The 13,261-nt window shown below is 43.1% G+C and overlaps 1 protein-coding gene across 4 annotated transcripts in view; it reads left to right on the top strand.

Moving 5' to 3' along the window:
* The window catches only part of MYOF (myoferlin), a 156,272-nt gene that overhangs the window by 77,867 nt on the left and 65,144 nt on the right, over positions 1 to 13,261 (top strand). For all 4 annotated transcript variants that reach the window (XM_032836238.1, XM_032836258.1, XM_032836249.1 and 1 more), the window contains 2 exons: positions 2,161 to 2,285; positions 3,413 to 3,529. In XM_032836238.1, coding sequence (XP_032692129.1) covers positions 2,161 to 2,285; positions 3,413 to 3,529 — 242 coding nt within the window. The remainder of the gene's footprint in view (positions 1 to 2,160; positions 2,286 to 3,412; positions 3,530 to 13,261) is intronic.

Below are 13,261 nucleotides of genomic sequence, written 5' to 3' on the forward strand. Positions count from 1 at the left end.
AGATCGTTATTGACAACGTGTGTCTCCATCCCTGGAAATTCTTAATGAAAAGCAAATACTCATGACAAACAACATAAGTCATCACCCATGTGAACTGGCTGGGGGTGGGGTGGGGCTCCACCAGAGGGGTGGGTGATGTACTGGAAGGCACCCTTGTTTGAACTGTGAAACTCAAGATCTGGGCTTAAATCTGTCTTCTTGAGGGACCTTTGACAAATCATGTCACTTCAGTGGGCTTCAGTTTGCCCGTCCATAATGTGGCAGGACTGTGGTGCAAGAGTTTTAATGTCCATTCTTTCTTGAACATTCTGTGATTCAACTTCTGGAAGTGACTGCCTTTTCTCACTGTGGATCTCTGCTTTAGTCTTCTACTTTAGTTCCTCACAACAGATATTCTAGCACAAGGAAAGAAATCTAAACCCTGCTTATTAATAAAAAATTAGTCAACTTTGTCATGTTCCATGTGGCAGAGTAGATAAAACCAAACTAATTCGTATGTCCAGATACAATAGTCATTTATTTCATCCTGCTCATTTGGTAACGTGGTAGCACAATCCAGAGAAATCTCTGTTGGAAAAATTCTTGGTCCCTATTTGGGTTTCACAAGAAATTTGCAGACACAGGCATGAAATATGGCCTCCTAGGGTGTTACCAAATCTCACTCCTAGGCTGTCAGATATCATTTTCCTACATCTTAGTTTAATTTTTTCTTTTCTCTTGCTTTCTTCACTGAGATTGCCGTTCAGCTAATTCCTGTGGAGGTTCATGGTTCCTACCTCATCTTTTTTTTTTTTTTTTTAATTTACTTGACAGAGATCACAAGAAGGCAGAGGAAGGGAAGTAGGCTCCCTGCTGAGCAGGGAGCCCGATGCTGAGCTCGATGCTGAGCTTGATCCCAGGACCCTGGGATCAAGCCCTACATCAGGCTCTCTGCTCAGCGGGGAGCCTGCTTCCTCCTCTCTCTCTGCCTGCCTCTCTGCCTACTTGTGACCTCTGTCTGTCAAATAAATAAATAAAATCTTAAAAAAAAAAAAAAAAAAAACCCAAGCCCATTGAAACAGGTAGAAGTGGTTTAAAATAAAAAAAAAAAAAAAGTGTACTTAAATACAGTTTCATCAACTGTTCATTAATGGGCCTTCCGTTCACCTGTCATTCCACATTTACCTTTCTCCCTTACATTTAAGCATAGAGTTGGAAAGGGCCATAGAGGTGAGGTAGTTAATTTCTCATCCGTAGGGGAATTGTCTTGATGATAATCCTGAAAGTCTTGGCCTCAACATTTCCTCTGTCCCCAGTCCCATTGTTTGACACATCTAATTCATAGAAAGATCTTCCTTATATTGAGTGAAACAAAGAATGCATCCTCGCAGCACCCATCAGTGGTCCTTAGCTTTGCTCTTGGAAACAAGTTTATCCTGCTTCCATATGGGGGCATTCAGGTGGTTGGAGGCAGCCCTTACATTTCCCTGACTTCACTCACCATCTCCCTTTGACTCCACTATTTCTTTACTTTGCCCTCAGTTCCCCTCATTACACTGGGGAGCAGTCTTGCTAAGTAAGACAAAGTAGCAGAAATGTGGAGCATATTGGGTGCTCATCAGAGAATGTTATGAATGGGAACTTTATGTTGCTTATAAATATCCTATGTCATAGCCATAGGCAAACAGTTCATTGTTATTTATGAAAAATTTAAATGTATTTTTAATAGCATATGCCTTATTTATACTAGCTACTTTAGACTAAGTGGCATTTTTGGGGAACAAATAGAGTTAACCTGTTAAACATCAGTTAAGTGACTTCCCCAAACAGTATGATCTTTTATCCCAATCACCAATGACACATTTAATACAATGCCACTTATAAACTTGCAAAAAATGTGAAGATCAACTTGTAAGCCTTACTATTCTTTCATTTGAATAGCAGTATTTTTCTATAATAATAAGTTTACCTGAACTACCCCAAAAATGTTTTTTATTTAATGTCTTATAGCAATAAGAAAAGGGAAATATGGCAAGTCTCACAAGTGCTTATAATTTGTGCTAATACAACTAACTCACAAATTAGAGGAAAATATTCTCACTCAGCTAACTAATAACTAATATTTATTTCAATAGATTGAGTGTTAAAAACCCCGAGTCTAATAATGATGTTATCCCTCAGTGAATACAGGAGAAACAGAAGTGGGCTTTGTTCCAACATTTGGACCTTGTTACCTGAACCTTTATGGAAGCCCCAGAGAGTACACAGGATTCCCAGACCCCTATGATGAGCTAAATAACGGAAAGGTGAGTTTCTCAATTAAGGTTTGTTATTAATGAACACTGATTAATGTGATTCTTTCTTATAATGGTTATAATTAAGTCTCCTATCTAGAGGACTCATACATACACATACACAAATAGACCTGATACGTGACTGATCAGGGGTCAAAGGACAGATGTCCCACGTTCCTCAAATCTTTGAATGCAAGGTTAGAAGAAGATCCTGGAGACCATCTAATTTGGCAATGACGAATGCACAGCATGGCCATTCCCCTGGGCCCGCACTTAGAGCAGATTCCCGTGATCAGTGCTGGCTCTTTCCTACAAAGCAAATGTGTTGCCTCAGAATTCTGTTCACTACTGTGTTCTAGGAATGTACCACATGATTGGAGGTGACATGCCTGAAGAAACCATTCACCATGCCAGATCCAATCCAACATCTTCATTTTATAGATGAGGATACAGAGGCCCAGAGATGGGAAATGCTCTTTCCAGCACATTAGAAGTAATGTCTTGGAGTCCGCAACTGAAGGCCCAAGAAAGGGACTGTGGTAGAGAGAAAACCCTGAGGGGGCAGGGCTAAAGGACTGGCTGTGGAGGTGAAAGCCTTCCCTTCCTCTCCAGAAAGTTCTATTGCCAGCACTGCTAGGTATGGAGGAAGTATCCGCTCTTCATCCTCATGCTCAGCCACACCCAGAACATCTTCCTCTTTTATTTCCTGGCTACTCTGAGACTTGCCCTGGCTGCCAACATGGCAGCCTTTCCTTCCTGAAAAGAGGAGAGAAGGAACCAAGTTGACGCGGATAAACTCAGAGACACTCTACTAAAGTAGGGTGAGGGGGACTTTGAGTACCTTCCACTTCCATCCCCGGCCTCCCGAAACCCCTTCAGGATTCAGACCTCAGTCATGGCTAAGATCCCTTTCGGCCCTGGCTCCCCTGGCTCTCTTTGGGATCCTTCCTCAAGTCACTGACTTTTCTTTCAGATACCAAAGACCTGAATCCAACTGAGAGAGCTACTGACTGACTGATTTTGGACGTTAGGGCCATGGGAAGGAAACACAGTTGTAGCTGGCTGAGTCTGACTAGAGAAGGAATTCTTTTTGCTGGTGTTCACACCTAGAGGAATAATCCTGTGTTATTGCCTTTCAGGGGGAAGGAGTTGCCTACAGAGGCAGAATCTTGGTTGAATTAAGCACTTTTCTTGAAAAGACACCACCAGACAAAAAGTTGGAGCCCATTTCAAATGATGACCTGCTGGTTGTGGAGGTAATTGTTGGATTGTGGATGATGCTTAGAATGGAAAAGGGTATGTTAGAGGATTGGTGGCTCGTTGGGACCTCCAGGAACTGAAGGGTCAGCTCTGACAGAGTTAGAGAGAGACATGAGTCATAACAAGGACTTCTTGATCTATTTGATGCCCTCTTGATCTATCTAAAATGGCCCCATGGGGGTAATGAGACTTTCTTCATCTTTTGTGCAGTTAATACCCTACCAAAATCTGGCAAGAGTGATGATACCCCAAAACTGAATGGCCTGTTTACCAATTGGGATTGTGTATTCGTGGGGAGATAGCCATAAGAACCAACCCAAATGGCTTAGGTGCCACTGCTAATAATTACCACTTTCAGAAGGAGGCATATCTCAGGATCCCAGCATGTGAGGGAATGTTTATATTAATGCCCACGTTACAACAGCTCAGAGCCCCAGTCTTCTGTAAAGACAGGAAGTCCTCCAAATCCATCTTCCCAACCATTTCTTCTTGTTCTTCTTCTTTTTTAATCATCTCTTTCCCCTCTGGGGAAACAACTTTTGCGTAACACCCATGATCCATACGGTAGATCTGTAGAGAGCTACAGATGTATTTTTTTTCCTAGTTACTTTGTCAGTGTTATTAACTCAAGGCAATAAACACCAAAAGAATATTATTATCATGAAATTGTTAAATGCCCCATTTTTCCTGGTCTATTAATTGACATCTACAGTACAGATTTGTTAACATATGGGATAGATAGGTCAGTATTAAATTAGCCCTGTTTCTGTTGCTCATGAAATGATTTCCAACACATCGTATACCATTATTATGGGTTTTAAAAATAAATTATGCTAGTTTTTTATATTTTTATTTTTTAATTTCAAGAAACAATTAACACATAGCACTGTATAAGTTGAAGGTGCCCAGTATGTTGATGTGGTATATTTATATACTAGCAATATGATTACCACTAGTTGTGTTAGTCAACAAGTCCATCACATCACATAATTGTAATTTCTTTCCATGGTGGGAACTTTCCAGATATAGTCTCTGAGCAACTTTGAAGTATGTAATACAGTATCACTGACTGTAATCACTGTGCTCTGCATTAGATCTCCAGAATTTATTTCTCTTCTAACTGCAAGTTTATACACATTGACCAACATCTTCCAACTCTCCCAACCCCTGGTAACCACCCTTCTACTCTCTTTTTATGAGTTTGGCTTTTTCAGATTCCACATATACATGATATCACAGAGTATTTGTCTTTGTCTTTCTGACTTATTTCACTTAGCATAATGCCCTCAGTGTCCATCCGTGTTGTCACAAGTGACAAAATTTCCTTTTTCGTGGCTAAATAATACTCCATTTTATGTATGTGTACCCCATCTTCCCCCATCTATTTCTGAGAATCCCAGGTTGATGCTTACCTGTTCCAGAAATTTGAATTTTTGGTCAGAGCAGCCGGCTCACTGGGGCCCCTCTGCCCAAGGCCACTCCTTGCTGGATCCCACCCCCCCCACACACACACCCAACAAACTTCTTCCGGCTGCTTCTCTCCCCTTTCCTTCCATTCCAAGCACGGGATAGACGCTTCTCTTATTTCCCTACATTACATCGGAAACAAAACTGCAACTTTTTTTTTTTATTTTTTTTTTTTAGATTTTATTTATTTATTTGACAGACAGAGGTAATGAGTAGGCAGAGAGGCAGGCAGAGAGAGGAGGAAGCAGGCTCCCCGCCAAGCAGAGAGCCGACGCGGGGCTCGATCCCAGGATCCTGGGATCATGACCTGAGCCGAAGGCAGAGGCTTTAACCCGCTGAGCCACCCAGGTGCCCCAAAACTGCAACTTTAGAAAAGCTTTTACCTCCAGTCTGGGACAAGAGTAGGGATACACAGTGAAATGAAAAACTTTAAGAAGCTGCTAAAGGTGCCTCATCTCAAAGCCTCTGGGCTCACAGCAGCTCTCTGGGTCTCTCACAGTTGGGTTCCCTGTCTCTCTTCAACCTGCTTCCTTGCAGCAGGACTCAGCTCCCCATCGATCTCTACCCCCAGCACCACCATGTACACATGGCCACCTCAGGGTCCATGTCCAGCTGCCAAGAGTTCCCAACCAAGCAAGGCTTTCTCCTTCCTTCTAATAGTCTCTTATCTGGGGCGCCTGGGTGGCTCAGTGGGTTAAGCCGCTGCCTTCGGCTCAGGTCATGATCTCAGGGTCCTGGGATCGAGCCCCACATCGGGCTCTCTGCTCAGCAGGGAGCCTGCTTCCTCCTCTCTCTCTCTCTCTCTGCCTCTCCGTCTACTTGTGATCTGTGTCTGTCAAATAAATAAATAAAATCTTTAAAAAAAAAAAAAAATAGTCTCTTATCTGCCTGAGATTTGTGCCTTTCAGGATGAATGACCCAGAGAATATCCTCTCCCTTTAGAGGAAACTCTCCCTCCCCATTCCCTACCCCCTCCCCCACTCCCACCACCCCAGAGCACTGTGGCCTTGTTCATTGACTCCCAAGAAGACAATATTAGAAGGTTAGAGTCCAAAGCAGTATATTCTGGATTTTCCAGGCCTGGCATGTTTAGAACATTGGTAGTCCATTCATGAGCCACACAGATTTTAATGCAGTGCCTTTGTGTTCCCCTGAAAGAGAAGATTGTGCCACACATCCTTTCATAGGTACCTCTGTCTGCAACCCTCAGGCTCAGGAAGGAACTTACACAACCATCAGCAAGCCGTGGGGCATCAGTCTAGCTTCACACAGAGAAAATAATGCTGCTCCCCTTACATGAGCACAGATTAGAACATAGTCCTGGCCAAAACATATGCTTCATATTTCATGTTACCAAATAGGACAGTTGAATTTAGGTTATTTAAGTTGTGAAAGAACCCTGGTAGGTATTCGTTTTATAATATAGTCAAAGGTCTATCCAAGCAGTTTTCCTAAAGCAAAGCAGTGGTCTGCCTTGAATGTGAATTCATCTCTCTACTTCTAGAATCGGAAACTGCCTAGAATTTTTAAGACCTAGTTTTCCCAGTTTTTATTAATTTACCTTATAAAAAATTTAGGGCAGATTTTTATTTTGTTTATCAGCCTCCCAAACAAGTGGCTATAAAGGACAGGTTATTACATTAACTCTTGGGAGAGAAGTCTTTGAGAAATTATCAAGTCTCTCTCCATCACTCTACTCCTTATCCCTCTACCTATCCCCACTGATGTACAGACACATAAATAATACCATTTGTGACTTAAAATATCAATGGTGCTACAGTGCCATTCTTAGAGTTAACTAATGATTTTGACTACTCTCGAGTTATCCCAAAGTTTTTGATGTGTAGTCAGGAATGATTTTGCTGAGGCAAGGATTTGAATCAGCTGTGCAGAAAGGCACGAGCTGGTGAGTGCACCTAGCCAACCACCCAGCACATCCCTGAGATTGAGTCTAGGTGCTTCTCTATTCCTGACACTGGTGTGCAACTCTTACTTAGGTCTGAAGGAGTCCGTCTTCACCCCCCACATGTTTTCAGTTACTTTGTTACATTCCATGGAGGTAATGATAAAATACTGTGATGCTCTTGAATTTTAGGGCTTGCTCTGATCTCAGGAACATCATCCTTGCAAATGATAAATCCGCCATAGCACATAGCAAAAGGGGACCATTGAAGACCTTGAGTTCTGGACTTACTCTGACTTTTCAAATCTTACTTCTGGAGAATCAGTCATAAATCAGGAAGTGTCTGTAGATGAAGTGTATGCTGCAGGATCATGCAATGTAAACTTATTTTCTTTTGGCTTTTTACTCCTTTTACTCATTAAAAAAGACACAGGGCCAAAAGCAGCAGGTTTCCCCAGTCAGTAAGGTTCTGGTCAGAGTCTTTCTCTCCACCCCACAGTTGATGATGATCAACTCAGAAGCCCAGGAATTGTAACAGATCTTAAGAACAAATCTAGGAAATGGGGGTGGGGGTATAAAAGAAAGGGTGGGAGGTAAAATGGAGCAGCTTACATGCCATTTACTGTGAGGATCATGACAGAAAATGGCTAGAAACCACCCAAAAGCCTCCGTGGAGACAGCTGGTGTGGCATGGGTGGTTCTGTACTTGAGTCATTACAGATCAGCTCTTGAGGATGACAGCTGGACCTTGGGCTTGGGCAGAAATGCTGTCATGGGTTCTTGGCATATACAGTGTCTGTTTTGCTATGTTCTGTCACCAGAACACAATTTAAGTCCATGATCCTTCTTTTGATTTTAAGCACTCATAATGGAGGTGGGAGAGGAAGGAGGGGTAGGGAGAGGCTCAACAAAGTATGGCAACTAGAATGCAAAACCCAATTAGATTTTTTACTCCAAATGATTCAACACATATAAACAAAGAAGCATAGGTCATAAATTTAGTAAAAATAAAAGCAAAAAAAAAAAACAAAACTCAAAAACCAAACCAAAAACAAAAAGTCAACAATATATAGTGTCCACAGTATTTGTCAATCATGTAAGAGAACAGCTTTTTAAAAACTGAAATAGAAAACAATTTTCTTTGATCCAAATAATTAAACCCAGACAGAAAAATGGCTTATGTCATAAATTTAATAAAAGCAGAAATGAAATCTCTACACCAAAACCCCAGTAACATTAAAAAAACAGGAGAGGACCTAAGATTCTGAAGACTTAGCCACAGTTCAGGGGACCAGGAGCCTCGTAAGAGGGTGAGATGAGCAGATTTGCATGAGCGCTAGGAGGAGTAATGAAAGCCGTCAGCCTAGAAGGTTGATCCTGACCCTTTCCCCATTTTCAAAAATCCCGTATTCTGGGTCATACGCAAGTAATGAAATTTCTGGTAACATTGAAGAGGGCAACTTCCTTGCTGTAAGATAATAGTACTAGTATTTGCTCTTTGGCCATGGTTCCTGACACTGAGCTCCTAAATCTCTTGGGATTTCCTGGGTAGTAGGAGAGTCTTTTGTTCTAATGAGGTGACTCATGGGCTCCTAGATTGAGGCTACTCTTGAGAAAGACCAAGCCGTGATTCAAAGCTTGGAACTTTCTGCTCCATCTCCTGTTCTCAGGAGGGGGGCTAGAAGTTGAGCTAATGATTGATCATATTTATGTGATGAAGCCTCCGTAGAAATCCCCAAACTACAGGATTCAGAGAGCTTCTGGGTTGGTGAGTGTTGGGAGGTGTTGGGAGAGTGTTGTGCCCAAGACCTCTTGTCCCTTCCACATACCTTGCCCAACACAGCTCTTCCGTCTGGACATCCATCTGTAACCTTTATCATATCCTCTTATGATGAACTAGTAAACAGTAAACAAACTGTTTCCCTGAGTTCTGTGAGCTGCTCTAGCCAGGTAATCAAACCCAAGGAGAAAGTCATGGGAACCTCCACCTTATAGCCAACAGCTCAGAACCAGGACTTTCGACTGGCATCTAAAGTAGGGGAGGGGCAGTCTTGTGGGACTGAGTCCTTAATGTGTCCTCAGGTAGATAGTGTCAGGATTGAGTTAAATTGTTGGACGCCCAGCTGATGTTGCAGAATTGCTTGGTGTGGGAAAATCCCCCACACGTCTGTATAGTGTTGAGAGTGTGGTAGTCCTCTGATAGTAAAGGAGGAACACGGAGGGAGAGTGAATTTTTCCTATGTGGTTGCCAAAAAGCCCCAAGCTGTGCCACCTCCTGTTGCCCCAGTCAAGAGATCCTTTGAGAGATGTAGCCGGGCTCAACCTGTCACTTCCCTAAGGGATCAGGCAGGTAAAAGATCAAGTGTTGCAATCCCATCCCTATTCAGACACCTGCTGGCTTCTGGAACCTCAGCCTGGCCCCTGAAGGACCCTATTGTTTTGTCTCTACCATCTGGAATCTGTTCCTAGACCAGATTCTTCTACTCCTCTACTCCTTCTCAGTCTTTTCATGTGGGACCTAACATACTGCAGGAGCATTTTATGAACATGCAGTCTGTCTGCTATTCAGTTAGAGCCTCCTTGAGTTCTCCCATCAGTCTGGCCTACATAAGTGCTCAATAGATCTTGCTTGAAGTAGAACATTCCCTTCTTCCACCAGCTCCACCAGTGGCCAGCCGTCTTTGGTAAACAGACCAAAGGTGGCAAATTAGGCAGTTTTCTTTGGCACAGTCTCCTTGTCACTGACCCCGAATGTCCCATGCCTAGTGGTCCCACAACCACTTTTAAGAGCTGTTGACTTGTTACCCCTTCTCAGTATTCTGCTTGACAAAAATAACCCCCTTCCCCAAATTTACTCCTGAAACTCTACCCTATACCACCTCCATCTACAACACGCACTGGTCTTTGATGATTAGAAAGAGAGCTCCAAGGCCCTACAGAGTCAGAGAAACATCCATCAGTGTTCAGTAGATCATAATTTACATTTTTTAACTTGCCCTGTTATGGGCAGTTTTGCCCCAAGTCTACTCAGGGAACAAAAGTTGAGGCTCCAGACTTATCTGAACTATGTTGGTTGTTCCTTCTTCTCTCCACCTCTTTGAGCCCGGAAGGCACAGAGGAAGTGGGAAAGGGCTGGGGGAGGGCAGGAATTCTCAGCTGCAACAGTCCAGAGCCTGGCTTTGGGGCGGGTGAGCATACTTTGGATGGCCTGCCCCTTGTGGAGCTGGAGCTGCTCCATCTCGAGTGGTGGCTCCCAGTGTGTGCTGGATCTGCTGGGAGTCGTGGTGATGGCCAGAACCCAGATTACTGTCTTAGAGCTCAAACTCACCAGGGAGAGGGTCCTACCAGGGCTTCTGCAGGTGACTGCAAGCTATGCTCAGGAAAATCCAGGGTGATCTAATGGAATCATGGCCACGTGGAGGTGTGCAAGGCAGAGCCAGCCCAGCCAGAGGTAGCATCTCCACCCCTTCCAGAGCCTTCCCAGGCACCGACCACCTCTCTTCTCAGCAGCCCCGGCATTAGCAGATAGCTCCAGCTTCAATGCTCATCACCGTTTCTGGGCCCGGACTTGGGCCCCAGTTATGTTTCATATTTTTGCTCTTCCGCTTCTCTTCTTTCATCCCAGTTGGTTTACAAAGAAGAAGTTGTGCTGTATCCCCAAGTTCTTGACTAATACAAGTGACTTCCTACTTTCTAATGTTCACACGGTTTAAACCAAACCCAGAGTTACCATAGCAGTACTGAACCGTGGACAGTTCTGGAGGATTAAGCTTACTACTTAGTGGGTAGTGAAGGGGACTCCTGACAAATGACAAAAGTCTCTGAAACCCATTCTATCAGAATGACAGTGGACTAATGAAGGGAAGTTTTTGAGTTCAGAGTGCTAGGCAGAGTCTCTGGGATGTGGGGCGCAGCTCTAAGTATATTTGAACGCCTCTCAGGTAATTCAATATGCAGCTAAGGTTTCAAACCAATGTTTTGAAAAGACTTTCAAAAAAGATTGAGACTCCGAGGGATTTCTGGAAATCCTAGTGGAGGTTTCTATTATACCATGTCAAAAATTCCTTTAACCAAAATGGAGATTTTGTAATAACGGAATGTCCTGGGGTTCTTCAAGACAGCAAGCTACAGTCAGTGTCAGATGTTTTTAAAACAGTCCTCAAGAAGTTAAAAATAGAATTACCATGTGATCCAGAAATCCACTGCTGTGTATATACACAAAAGAATCGAAGGCAAGGACCCAAATGGATATTTGTGCAGCCATGCTCATAACAGCATTATTCACAATAACCAAAAGGTAGAAGCAGTCCATTGATAGCTGTCCATCAATAGATGAATGGATAAACAAATGTAATATATACACACTGCTGAATTTATTACAAAAGGACACCATTAGAAGTGACTCTCGTGCCTTGGCAGCCTATACAAGCAAACCAGAACATAAGCCTATGAATGTCTCAAGGTTAAGAAATCAAACTGAGTCCCGCATTGGGCTCCCTGACCAGCGGAGAGTCTGCTTCTCCCTATCGCTCTAACCTTCCACCCCCTCCCCGGCCCCTGCTTGTGCACGTGCGCGCGCGCTCTCTCTCTCTCTCTCTCAAATAAATAAAATCTTAAAAAAAAAAAAAAGAAAAGAAAAGAAAAAATCAAAACCAAAAGGCAAGAAATAGCAATGAACCCACTAGGCTTTCCCAAATAATGCAACCACTTAAGTTCTAGCCAATCAAATAATTTCTTTGTTTTCCTTCCACATTTGTTCTCTAAAAGTCTTTTCCTCTGGCTCTTGCAGGTGGAGCACTCTTAATTGCTTCTGCTTTGTCACTGCCCAGTCAAATATATGTTTGCTCAAATAAAATATTAAAAATTTTAATATACTTCCATTTGTCTTTCGGCAATGCAGTACAGAATTAGTAGGTCTTTTTTTTTTTTTTAATAAAGATTATTTATTTATTTATTTGTTTGACAGGCAGAGATCACAAGTAGGCAGAGAGGCAGGCAGAGAGAGGAAGGGAAGCAGGCTCCCTGCTGTGCAGAGAGCCGACGCGGGCTCGATCCCAGGACCCTGGGATCATGACCTGAGCCGAAGGCAGCGGCTTAACCCACTGAGCCACCCAGGCGCCCCAGAATTAGTAGGTCTTAAAGAGGAAGGGAACTCTGACACAGGCTGCAATGGGACTAAATCCTGAGGACATTACACTAAGTAGAGTATGCCAGTCACTCAAGGACACGTATTGTTTGATTCCACTTACGTGAGATATCCAGAGTAGTCAAACTCCTAGAAACAGAAAATAGGTGGGAATGGGGAGTTGGGGTTTAATGGGTACAGGATTTCAATTTTGTAGGCTAGAATGACTTCTGTGGATGGATGGTGGTGATGGTTGCACAACAATGGGAATGTCCCCGACGCCACCAACTGGACACATGGTTTAGATGGTGAATTTTATGTTCTGTGTATTTTACCACAATTTAAGAAGTTTTTGAAACTGTTGTCTAAGTACTTCTGTAAATGAAAGAACACACTTTTTAAAAATTAACATATAATGTATTATTTGCTCGAGGGGCACAGGTCGAGAATCATCAGGCTTACACAATTCACAGCACTCACCATAGCACATACCCTCCCCGATGTCCATAACCCAGCCACCCTATCCCTACCCTCCCAACCCCCCAGTAACCCTCCATTTGTTTCATGAGATTAAGGGTTTCTTACGGTTTTTCTCTCTCCCCGGCCCCATCTTGTTTCATTTTTCTCTCCCTTCTCCCCACAATCCCCTGCCCTGCCTCTCAAATTCCTCATATCAGAGAGATCATACTATAGTTGTCTTTCTCTGATTGACTTATTTCACTGAGCATAATACCCTCTAGTTCCATCCACGTTGTTGTAAAGGGCAAGATTTCTTTTGATGGCTACATAGTATTCCATTGTGTGTATGTGTGTGTGTGTGTGTGTGTGTGTGTGTGTGTGTGTGTGTGTGTATCACCTCTTCTTTATCCATTCATCTGTTGATGGACATCTAGGTTCTTTCTATAGTTTGGCTATTGTGGACATTGCTGCTATAAACATTCAGGTGCACGTGCCCCTTCAGATCACTACATTTGTATCTTTAGGGTAAATACCCAGTATTGCAATTGCTGGGTCATAGGCTCTATTTTCAACTTTCTGAGGAACATCCATACTATTTTCCAGAGTGACTGCACCAGGTTGCATTCCCACCAACAGTGTAGGAGGGTTCCCTTTTCTCCACATCCTTGCCAACATCTGTTGTTTCCTGACTTATTAATTTTAGCCATTCCGACTGGTGTGAGGTGGTATCTCACTGTGGTTTTGATTTGTATTTCCCTGATGCCGAGTGATGTT

The sequence above is a fragment of the Lontra canadensis genome, unplaced genomic scaffold (genome assembly GCF_010015895.1).
Source record: "Lontra canadensis isolate GAN:19392208 unplaced genomic scaffold, GSC_riverotter_1.0 scaffold3, whole genome shotgun sequence".
Classification (NCBI taxonomy): Eukaryota; Metazoa; Chordata; class Mammalia; order Carnivora; family Mustelidae; genus Lontra; species Lontra canadensis.